This window comes from Euwallacea fornicatus, chromosome 4 (genome assembly GCF_040115645.1).
Source record: "Euwallacea fornicatus isolate EFF26 chromosome 4, ASM4011564v1, whole genome shotgun sequence".
NCBI classification, from domain to species: domain Eukaryota; kingdom Metazoa; phylum Arthropoda; class Insecta; order Coleoptera; family Curculionidae; genus Euwallacea; species Euwallacea fornicatus.
Genome location: NC_089544.1, coordinates 2,645,578 through 2,657,761, shown reverse-complemented (window position 1 = coordinate 2,657,761; position 12,184 = coordinate 2,645,578). Strand labels below are relative to the sequence as shown.

Sequence of the window (12,184 nt, the reverse complement as noted above, 5' to 3'; positions counted from 1 at the left end):
TATATTAATTAAAAGCAATTATAGAACCAGTGAGATTCAGTAACGTGCCACGGAATCATTGTTTTTAGCAAATTGAAACTTGGAAAAAATCGAAAGAACTTCCAGAAGTACTCGAATCAGATCCAGCACGATTTAAATTAAGGAAAATAACAAAATAATTTTAGCTTCATTGGATGGGAAAGATATCACATCAAAGCTCTAAAATTATCTTATATTTTTCTTCCCTCAATTACACAATATGTCAAAGAGATTTCTCTGCTTTATCTGGTCATTAAGCGATATCTAAAGGCAAAGTTACACTAAAAATTACATTTTTATTAAATTGGACAACCAGTATTACAGCCCCCGGGGTCTTTAATTTTAAGGTAAACTGAGCCAAGAAAAGCTTTGAAGTATTTATTCAAACTCATCTCTAATCAGCCATAATATCTGTTGGAAACTTTGAATAGATTTAATGGGGTTCCTCCTCTAATGAACTGGAAGTTGTTTGGAGTTATTTCGCTTTTAGGCCGTGTAGAGTATACCACGCCGTAACGAACTTTAAGTTTTAAAATCCATAAAGTTTCTAATGTTAGAAGCCACAACTTTGGGCATTAAAAGGCCTATAATTTCATCAAAAACATTTGAGCATGTTACAGTATCTAATCTCCTGGAATGAGCAAACAACTCAATAAAACAACTGAGCTTGGCAGGAAGTAAAGCGTCGTTTTGAAAGTAAACGATAAGAAAATCCACCTTTCAGGCAGGAAATCAGGAACCACAGTCGATTCGAAAAGTGAAGTCTTATTTTAAGATAAATAAAGGAAAATCGGCTTAAAAACTTTATGAAAAATGGTGTCAAAGATTTTTCGTGAAAGGAGTTTCGTCAAGGGAATTTTTAGCGAAATGATTTGCACAGAACTTTGAACGAAGTCGGGAAAAAATTGAATTTTAAATTCATTTAAAAAAAAATTCTATGACGTCCCCATTAGTTGGCGGAGGTTTTAACTCAATATTGCACCAGCCCTCAGACCTATAATTTTTTTAACTCAATCCCTGGAACAAGGGGGTGCACCGAACGTTTCCATTTACGCTTATGCCCCTATTTGTAGCAGCATATTTCAAAAATATACGTTCTGGCAATTTTTAAAATTTTCCATCTCACCTTGAGCTCTGACTTGCCTGAAACCTCCGCAATGCGAAGACTTAATTTTCTCCCCAATACCCTGCACAAACGCACTGAACATTTGTCTGTACAGGGTGGTGCCTAAGGGTGTTAAAGGTATTTAAGGAGCTGCTTCTCTGGATTGTTCTGAGGCGAAAATGTTATATAAACGTATGTCTAAAATGGGTTGTTTTTGGATGTACAGGGTGTCTAAAAAATAAAATAATTTTCTTTATATTTTTTAAATGGTGCAAGATATTTTATTGAAACTAGGGATAGCTACACAAGGTCAGTATAGTAACAGTCCAAACAGTACATTTCCCTTCTATTTAAAGAAACATTCAGTTACAACAGACGTGCATAGGGGTTACCAAGTTAATTCTTTTAAGCGAATGGGGGGTACGCCACTGGTATTTTCCAAATTGAATACATTATAGCAGTACTTAAAAATGACCATTATCTTTTTTCTCACGGACTCTCGGTTACGTTAACAACTACCAGAGGTATTGCGAACTACCTCACACGACTCCACTATACGATGCGTTAGATGATCCACAGTATTGACTGGTGTAAAGTATATTAATGTTTTTAAATGTTTCTATAGAAAATTATCTAAAAGACTGAAATCCGGACATCTGGGGGACCGCTAATGATTTTGATCTACTCTTCCTCGACCTAACCAGGAGCCTGCATTTTTACGATCCACATATTCCCTAATTGTGAGGCTGAAATGGGCTAGAGCCCCATCACGCATAAACCATAGATGAGTTCTGATTAAAATCGGTAGATATCTGAGCAAGATTGGTAGTTCATATTCAATAAAATGACGATAAGTATTTCCGTCAATCTGTAGTGGAAGAAAAAATGGTCCTATAAGGAAATCTCCGATAATGCCATTTGCGGAAAACTGATTCTGGTGATGAATTTCTACCATGGCATGTGGGTTTTTTTCAGCCCATCACATGGTTGTGAAAATTCTTAATAAAATTTCGAAAAAAGTTTGCCTCATCAAACCGTTAAATCTGAGATTTTCTTCTATTTTTTGAAATAGCGACTGGAAAAAATTTTGTCGTTGAATAAACTCACCCGGAAGCAATATTTGCACCCTCTGTATGTGGTACGGATGTGACTTTGAATTGAAATTTGATTGATTGATCTTTGAAAATTTTCAAGACTCTCTGGAGCCTGATATTTAATCTAACACCAGTTTTTCTAGCACTTGTGGCAGGACGAGCAGTTATTTTACTAAGAACGGCTTCCTCTAGTAAACATTTTTGTGCAGGGTGTGCGTTGTTGAGGGCATTTTTTCTGATAAAGGCGACGCATTTCTATTGATTCGTAAACGTGGACTTTTCGAAAAATTCTTATGAGCACAATTTGATTAAGATATTCGCTTAAAAAACGATTTAAAACATCACGAAATTGTAAAAATGACAAGGGGGCCAGCTTTACCTTTTTAAAACTTTTCTATTGCATTTTTTTTAATGGAAAACCAGTTATCACATCGAAAATATGCAAGATATTTTTTGGTGTTTTTTGAATCGGTTATTAAAAAACAATGTGTCCAATTTGGAAAATACCAATGGCGCACCCCCCTTCCCCTATAAGAATTAACATGCTAACTCTTATGCACGTCTATGGTTACAGACCATCCTGTTTATTATTGTCCCTTGCTCGGTGTACCAGTAAGTTTTAACAAAACTAAAAGAAAATTAAAAAACACAAAACTGCTAACCAGACAACTGTTGGCTTTAGTGTTTTCTCTTTCTCCTCGGCCTAGAGCGTATTATCGTCATTAAAGGTGTTTTTCATTTCGATATCGCCGAGCTTTGTCAGTGTTTGCAGGCAAAATACAGACGCATATAAGAAACAAACACAGAATTGTGATTTATTATTAGAGATACCGCACCATAGAGTGGCCGGCAAGGTCAAAGTTGCTATGGCTCCATGAATCTCAGGAAAAGGGATCATAAGCTTAATGATTTCGAAATAACGCTCCGTTTGCTTTGCGGCTCTTTTCGTCGACTTTCTGAATGTTCTCGGTGTGAAAATGGGAGTTACAAAACTATCAAGGACAGGAAACATGACGATTCCATAATGTCTTTATGGTACATCACATAATTAATCGTAAACTAATAGAGAATAGATGGAATGTGTACGGGTAATACGATCTAAAAACTTATACCAATAAATGACTACCCATCTTGGGTCCTTCGCTAATTATGTCTGAACAAATTTAATGCGGATTCATGTTTGTGTCCTTATTAGGACATGTTATTAAGCACTTAGCTGAATATAAACTGATATCCCTAGGTTCTAATTGAGTTAGACGGCGTTTTTAAAACGATGGCTATTAAGACAATAGCAGTGTAAATAAATGTTGATTTAAATCGTTTATCTTCGTTTCCTGTTTGAGCATATCCCGCTTGCTGATTCTTTAGCTCGCGCGGTGCACCGAAAAAAGGCTTCGCCTTGTAAGTGATACATAATTAGGTAGGTGCAGTGGCCAAAAGTATGGAATAATCCGAACGTATCACGATTTTACGTTAAAATACTGAGTTTCCAAAAATAAACACGTGATAAAAAACTAAAAAACCCCAATATGATATTATGATAAAAAAAAAGTTCAATTCGTTTCTTGGTATACTAAAAAATGGACAAATAACGAACCAATCTGGACTAAACAATGGAATACTTTGCAGATTCTATTAAAAACACATAATAACATCAAATGAATTAACATTTAGTAGCACATTCTTGTGAATTTACAACAACCTGACATCGACGTTGCATTAAGTCAACCAGTTTTTTGCAGATAAGAATGAAAATTTCCAATCATTCTTCGTACAATACTTTCCACAATTCATCTCGACTGGACACATTCTTGCATCTAATTTTTCGTTTTAGGAGTTTCCAGAGATGGTCAATCGTATTTGGATCCGGTGATTGGGACGGCCGCTCCAAGAGCGTAACTTGATGTTGCGTTATCCAATATTTAACTAGACGGGATGAATGTTTTGGGTCATCGTCGTCCTAAAAACACCATATTAAACACACTTCCTCGTTTGCACATGACAAAATATGTTGCTTGAGAATGTCTTTATATAGACTTTACATAGAGTTATAGAAAACGATGCATTTTCTCGTCGATTTTGACCAATCGTCCAACGCCGGATCGCGAAAAGCATCCCCACACCATTATACCACCACCACCATTGTTGTGTCACGGAGCGTTGCCTCCTTGTGGCTAATAGTGTGACCGAGGGGGCTGATATTCTGTTTTGAACCCTTTAATACTGTCCTTTTTTGCTCCTGAGTTTCTTACATTTGTCCTCTACCTTTAGATTTTTAACGTGGTTTTCAAGACTTCTACTACTTTGTATCTCGAACTCTCGACATCTCTACCATAACTCGAGTGGTCGATTACCAGTGTTACTCATATTCGCTACAACTCGGCTAATAGTGTTACGTCACTTCTTGGATACGCAATCATTGTCACTGTCGAGAGAGACAACGAGCTATCCCATCTATTAGTATTACGACTCACCCTCACGAGGGTAAGTCCGAACCAAAACCTTTATCTAAATCTTTGCGAAATACGTCTGTGATCTTCCGGATTCAGGGTGGAACCTTAAAAACTGGTACTCTTGTCCCTAACAGTCAGTTGACACACCGACGCATACCAACCAAGTTTAACTGTTGATTCTTAGGATCAAACCTAAGTCGTCCTGGTCGCCGAATATACATTTTCCGAATCCGAATAAAAAAGTTTAATTTTAGTTTCATCACTAAATAAGAACAGTACCCCACTTTGAAGGAGACCAAAACAAATGATCCTGAGAAAATTTTACTCTGTCCTTCTCATTCTTGTTAGACATAAATGGCTTCTTCACCGCAATCCTTCCTACCAAGCCCGTTTCACACAACAGAAGTCCTGTAGTTCTATCACTTGTAGCAATCTCTGTATTGTTACAAATTTCCTCCTGAACAACTCTAGAGGACTTTGGAGGACCTCGATTTGATATTTGTTTGATGCGTCGATCGGTAGTAACTTTTGCTTTTCTTGGACGTCCAGGTTTTTAACGATTACTTACATCTCCGAAAGTTGTACATTTCTTGAGGATTTTGGGAAACAGCTCCTTGACTCATTTTCAGAATCTTTTGAAATGTCTCGCTGGCTGCGACTGCGTCTTGACGTTTCAACTCTTTCATTTCGGAAATCTTTAAAAATTTCTTTTTCTTTCGCATAGCACGTGTAAAATTCGCCAAGCGACTAATCCGAATACCTGATAATGCTCCCATAGATAACAAAACTATGTAGTATTCCATACTTTTGTCAAGCAAAAAAAATTGTTGAAAACAACGTTTACTTCACCTCATTCATAAACTTTCAGGACAAAAAAAACATAAACGATCAACAAAAATGCATTTTACTTAAAATTGTTCCATACTTTTTTCCACAACTGTATATCCCTTATCAACTTTAGAATGAGCCAGCGCCTCTGGCCATTGCAAAGCACAAATTCGACTTTATTATGAGAACTATATTTTTTGTAATTTCTAACAGATGGGCAGGTACTGACCTGCAATTTCTTTATGATATAATTACAACCCACCTACTTCAATTGCGAGTCAATCAGCGACGCGCCGATCACCCTTTAAACCACATCCACCCTCAGGATACCAGGCAACCCCTATTATTTCCCCATTAACAATTTCCAAGACATCACTTATTTACTATTTTCACAATTCTTCGGTGACGTGGTTCATATTATCTTTCACTTTTGAAGATCACGCGTGAAAGAAACTGACTCGTGTAAAGTTCAAATACCCGCGCCCGGTCCCGGTAACATTCAACTGCTTAACCCGCATATCAGCGGGTTCAAACTTTCATTGGATCACTAATTTTGCTGTTACACCGTAGCCCAATATGAACATTACAATATCTGCTCATAAATTTATGTATCAGCACCTAAGCGGTTCTTCCAGGGTTTTGTCTCGCCCACAGCAAAGGGCAAAATAACCTTCCAAGTTGTGTTATGAAATCAGTGTTATGAAATGCGATCATGGATGTCGAAGGAGGGCACCACATAATGCGTAATAGAAATAATACGCTTTAACTAAAAAGTATTAAAGCATGTAAACAAATTAACATGTCCTTGAATTTATCTTATTAAATAGAGAAAAATAATTCGGAAATAAAAACAAAGGATGATAGGTATGTTTATTCATGCTCATTTCCTTTTGGGATGTAAATAAGTCGATTTTGCGCAGAATGGTTGTTATAAGTAAGACTTTTAGTTCAGTTGAAACTGTGAAAGTGGAAATTGGCGCGTGCGCATACTTTCTGCCATGGTCGCTATCCTCCAGATTGGAATGGTGGGTGAACTTAAGTCACAGCAGAGTCACTCCATGTTTTTACTGGTACGTTGGCAGGAGTGCCATCTTCGAACAGAACGGCTTCATCATAGCGCGACGTTTAAGATGATCACAAGGGAACTGGAGCTCTTGACAGACACGGCTTTACGCATAGCCCCCTGATATAAATTTCGGATAAGGAACATTTGCGCCAGTGGTGATTATTTGCCACGCAATATTCTCACCGTTCAGATTACTAATGAACCACTCTGTATACTTCCGTTCTTTTCAAGGAGTGTTGTGTGGTTATAGAATGCAAAATTTCGTGTCGTTTGGTTGATTTGAGAGGCGCGAGGTTGGAAGGATGCTCGTGAACTATTTGGGACTTATTGACGTTAAAAGGGGTTTAAATAGGAATGTTTGGACTTTCAAACTTGCTCTCTCTGAGGTCGGTCGGACATAGGAGTGGCCGAGCAGAGGCGTGCCTGCGTCGAAATTTGTCTCTTTTTTAAAATCTAGTTTGATCTCAAATGTCAAATGTCCAGGGCGTCTTAAGCATACAGAAGCTTCGCTCAGGGGCAGACGTTGGGGAAGTGGGGTTGCTGGTGCATGTAGGTGGTGTGCGGTTTAATACAAATAAATGAAAAATAAACCTCAAAGTTTCGATTTGTACGAGTGCGGGGTTCGCGCGGGGGCGAACGGAAAATCTGCCCGGTGGTATAGAAAAGGGTAGCTTTTTTCACTGTATCAAATAGTTATCCGTGAGTACCCGTCTAAGGGGTGTAAATCGATGTTGACAATTTCGACGTGAAAAACAATCTAATTTTAAGCGCGGTTTCGTTCTTTGTGGGTCACCACGGACTCGGAGAAATCTTTTATATCGCAGTCACATATTTACAAACGAACTTTTAATTCATTTTAACGAAAAATAGTCCTCCGCCTATGGACTAAGAAATGCGGACAAGTCACATTATCATCGCCTATCATACAAAGCCACTGCTTATCTTTCATTTTATGAAATATTTTCTTTAATCTTCATTAATCTCTAATTCTTTCAATTTTTCATTTGCTCTATAACTCTCTTTGACTCTAATTGAGTCTTCAAAAATTCAAATCTTCTGACGATTGATGAGGATCATTGGCGGACGAGATCTATGTTCTCTGAACCAAACTAACCTAAAGTATTTTCCCACAATACTTGCTGACCCTTTTTCTCTACTATTTGGACTTTACAGCAAAACAAAGTCCACGTTTTAAAGGAACGCACAAAATTTACCTTTTATACTTCTCGGCAATAGTTTGAAGAGTTTGAAGACTAAGTCTATTTTCAGACGATCGCAATTAAACTGGACGTTTGTCAATTGCGCCAAATGCGGAAACAAAAATGTGAAATTTTTTTTTAACATTTTATATTTATAAATTGTTAAATATTAACAATGTTTTAGTCACATAAAAACAATGAAAATTACTTTGTACTGAAGTATACAAATAGTGGTGTAATGTAAAACACTTTGCATCATGTCTTTAATGATGTTAATGAGATTCAATCTAACGTAACTGAGAAACCTTCAAATTTAGCTTCTTGAAAGCTAGGCATAGCTTTAATCCAGGCACGCAAACAGCTTTTAGATGTTTAGTAAAAGAAGTTATTGATGGAATTTTACACTATGACTGAACGAAACGAATCTACCTGAAAGTTCAACAAATAACGGGTGATCACTAAAAAACCTCTTAGTAATCGGCTCATGAGCCGTAAACGTAATGCGTAGCTTAAACTTTTTGCCATTTACCATCAAAACATTTGACTGGCAGTATGTAGCGGATGAATTTATCAAAGACGTGTCTCTGACATTTCAACCCCTAGTTAAGTCTTTTTAATGATGACCCCTTACAAAATATATGTAACGTTGTAGTAAATCAAGGTAAAGCACCATTATTGTTACAAGCGAAAAATAGAAAATAAGACAACATGGAGAGATAGGAAAATAATTATTAATAGTCAGAGGAAATTTAGTATTAGTGGTCAACTTTACACAGTTCAGCCACAACACATCGAAGGTATAAACTTGAGAATCAATAACGGTTTGACTTAATCCTACGCGAAGGGGCATCTCCCGAAAAGGCTTGACCATCAAAGCTGGTCTAAACTGGAATTTTTCTTGCACGTATTTAATACTTTCATTTAGCCACTTTTGACTTAGAAAGTTTCAATTCTGCGGAACATGAATTAACCTGTTTAATCCTAGAAATTAACAGTAGTATTTTTAAGATATGACGATATTAGTATACTTCCGGTAAAGCACCATATAATGTCTTAACAATAATAATGCCTTATGAAGGACCCTTTATAGTTAACCGAAACTCATTCATAATATATATTTTTCAAATTGACGAGTTTTCAATAGATTAACACAACTCAAGGTACAAGTTTAATAACAACTGAATTTGCACTCAGATTAATGATATTAGATCACTCTCTTAAACCTTATCTTACGTTTCACTAAAGTACAGGTGCGAAAAATTGATAAATCCTTATGCACTACAATTTCATTATTTGTTTTTTAAATATATTAATGTTTAATAATTATTTATCATAACGATTTTTATACATTTATATATATTTAATACGCAATCTTATAGGTAACAAAGGTATAAATATTTTTATTTGGTGAAGAATAAAAGTAGCACTATTGGGGTTTAAGATTTATTAAAGCTATAAAAACGAGATTTTGGCGTATGGTGTCTTTTTTAGAAATAAGAAAATGTTATGTTTCCTTTATCGATAATGTTTTAGGCAATCGAAGATGAATTGTACGACTAGAATAATTTACTATTCTCACAACATGCAAATAACTTCGTAAACAAATATTTGATAATCGTTTTTCAACTCAGCAACAGAGGCTACTCAAATACCTAACACTGAATTAAATACAATAATAATAATTTTAACTTTGCTATGCAGGCTAGACTACTCTAGTTACGGTACAAATCAAACCTGGTAAATTTGGCTCTAAATTGGAGTGGATACCAACTTTTTAATGTTCTATGGTTCCTAACAATAATTTTTGTTCATTTTTTACATCCCTTACTACCAACAAAAGAGTTCCACGCAGGGAGTTACAAAGAGGAAAATATACTAATATGTAGACGTGCCAAATATCTCATATTAAATTGTGCTGTTAAGACGGGTGCTATTTCCATCTCCTTCCATATTCCATAACATTTGGTATGAATACGAAATAATTTGTTACGAATGACATGAAAGTATTGTGTTCGACGAATTTGGCCCCTTTTGGTGCAATTTTATACTTATTAGAGCCAACTCTGTAACACCCTGTATTCGAAACAATTAGGTAATAATCGGAGGTACGTTCTATAGTTAGATGATTTGGATTCTCGTAGTGATGAACCCGCCGTAAAAGTTTTTAACACAGGCCGCAATACACAATACATATGATATATTCATATATTTTTATATTATATGTATTACATACTCTTAAACCGGAGGCATTATGTCCACGAGCAATTCCCAGAACGGCGGATAGGCAGAGGAAATGATGCCCCTCTTCCGTGGCCACCTAAAGCGCCAGATCTAGCTCCCTGCGACTTTTTCATGTTATGCTAAAATGACGTAGGTATGTTGTTCGTATTCAAAATAGAGACCACCAAGAAAATCGAATTTGGGAAGCCGCTGATGGAATGCGCAATGATCCAATGATATTGTAAAAATTAGATTTAATTTTTGACGTGAATGTCTGTATTCAAGAACGGGGTGGTCGTGTCGAATACTTACTAAATGGTTCGCTCACAATTCTCCATTAGACGAAAAGAAGAAAATTTTATCGCCTAATTGAGACTTCCAATCAAAATTCGATAAGAAATAAGAAAGTTGCAAAATAAATCGAAATTTTCATTTAAAAAAAACGACCCTCTCTATGAGCGAATAACAAAGTTCTGGTGTATTTAACATTTTTGATTTTCCACCAATTGACCAGATGGTTTTAGAGCAATAACTCTGGTCTAATGTGCACCGAGAAGCAGAAAGATTACACACTTAATTTTGCTGAAATCAATATAGCCATTTCTGACCTATCTGCAAAACTTAAAACAAAGTGAGGCTTTGAAAGGCTGTATTTCTAAAAGGGGACAATTTGGCATATAAATATATTACCATGAGGCGATATATGTTTAACCAATGAACGCGCGTTTATTCCGTCATTCTGGGACACACTTATATCATCATGGAGATATTTCAGAGAGCGATAGTCCCTTACAAAGTAATCAAAAAATTCTAACAGACCCATAATCAACAGTTTTTATAATTTTACTTCTCTTTATATTTATTTATACTTTGAGAAATTTGATTAACTCTTACAAATTTCTTCGGATAGTTGATAACTAAACCGAATGACTAGCTATTCCTTACTTCCTTTACATTCTCGACTAGCATCGAAAGACATTTTTGCAAATTCTACGAAAACGGCGAAAGATGCGAAAATATCGCAAGAAACCAAAAAGTTAAAGAATTTAAGAGAAAATTTAAATTTTGCGTCAGAATTCATACAGGGTGTTCCAAAAAGTATAAATTATCCACAAAAAGATAGCTTTTTTTGTGCCTACCGATGATTTTGAAAATTTGTTGTAGAGAGTCTTACAACAAATAGGTGTGCAAAATTTTAAAAGTTTAACTGAAGAGATATGTGAAAAAAATGTGAAAAATTTACCACCCGCATATAAAAAATAGTGCGTTTTTAACCAGGGGTTTATTAGCATTTTCAAAATTATTTTATAGGATACTCTTGCCCCCCGAAATATCTCTAAGTTGATATGTGACACACTGCATACTTAGAAAGCTTTGGAGATGTCGCCTGAAAATACATCTAGAACCAGGCAGTACTCACTATCAAGAGGGAAGTCGAGGCTATTCCGAAACCCAAAAAATAAATATGTACCAGGGCAGAAGCACAGGAAATCAACTGGGTTTCGGGGAGTGCTTAATGGGCTCATTTCTCCGTAGGGGGTTAGTGGTATTCAAATCAACTGCTCCTCCCAAAGGCCCATGTCTTCTGTGCTTCGGGGAATTTGAGTCCGCTGTTTTTTTAAATATTCCTCTTTTAAAACAACAAGGAGATCCCCCTGTATATTTACTACCCAAGATACTAGTTCAGGAACATCTCTAAAATCTCAGCTAATTTTCATGTGTTACAAACACCAGATCACAATCAAATATGAATCTTTTACAACAGACATCACTCCATTTTAGAATAAAAAATCAAAAATAATTTTGAGAAAATATAGTAGTTTCTTGTACACCCTACAACACCTCTTTGAGGCAAATGAATAAAACTACTAGGATTCATTAGTTTCTCTGAAATATCGCTTTCAATCGTAACATCCAGCACTACTCGCTTAGTCAGGACTTCCACTCTTTCAGCTTCCTAATAGACACTTTCTTCAACCTCGAAACAGCAGACAACAACTCTCCATCTTTGGTTTGCTCTTCGTCCGATAAAGTCTCCCCTTCTGAATGCACTTCGCGTGACTTTTTTGGACTTATCGCCATTGAGCTTAAGTCTTTGTCCGAGTGCAATTTTCCCCTCGGAGGGGGGAGGACCTTCCCCGAATGTTTGGATGTCGTTGGGTCGCTTAGCGCCACCTAAAGAAGGTCCGTGAAAAGAGAAA

At 36.3% G+C, this 12,184-nt stretch overlaps 2 protein-coding genes across 3 annotated transcripts in view; both read right to left on the bottom strand.

The window, feature by feature from the left end:
* The window catches only part of LOC136350996 (diuretic hormone receptor-like), a 128,341-nt gene extending 122,335 nt beyond the window's left edge, over positions 1-6,006 (bottom strand). Inside the window, exon 1 of one of the 2 annotated variants that reach the window (XM_066303206.1) lies at positions 5,761-6,006. The gene's annotated coding sequence lies outside the window, so the exon portion shown is untranslated. The remainder of the gene's footprint in view (positions 1-5,760) is intronic. The other variant, XM_066303207.1, reaches the window with a different exon arrangement.
* Positions 6,007-8,476: 2,470 nt separating this feature from the next.
* The window catches only part of LOC136350994 (1-phosphatidylinositol 4,5-bisphosphate phosphodiesterase epsilon-1-like), a 108,805-nt gene continuing 105,097 nt past the window's right edge, over positions 8,477-12,184 (bottom strand). The window contains exon 31 of the mRNA XM_066303200.1: positions 8,477-12,158. Coding sequence (XP_066159297.1) covers positions 11,916-12,158 — 243 coding nt within the window. The 3' untranslated portion in view covers positions 8,477-11,915. The remainder of the gene's footprint in view (positions 12,159-12,184) is intronic.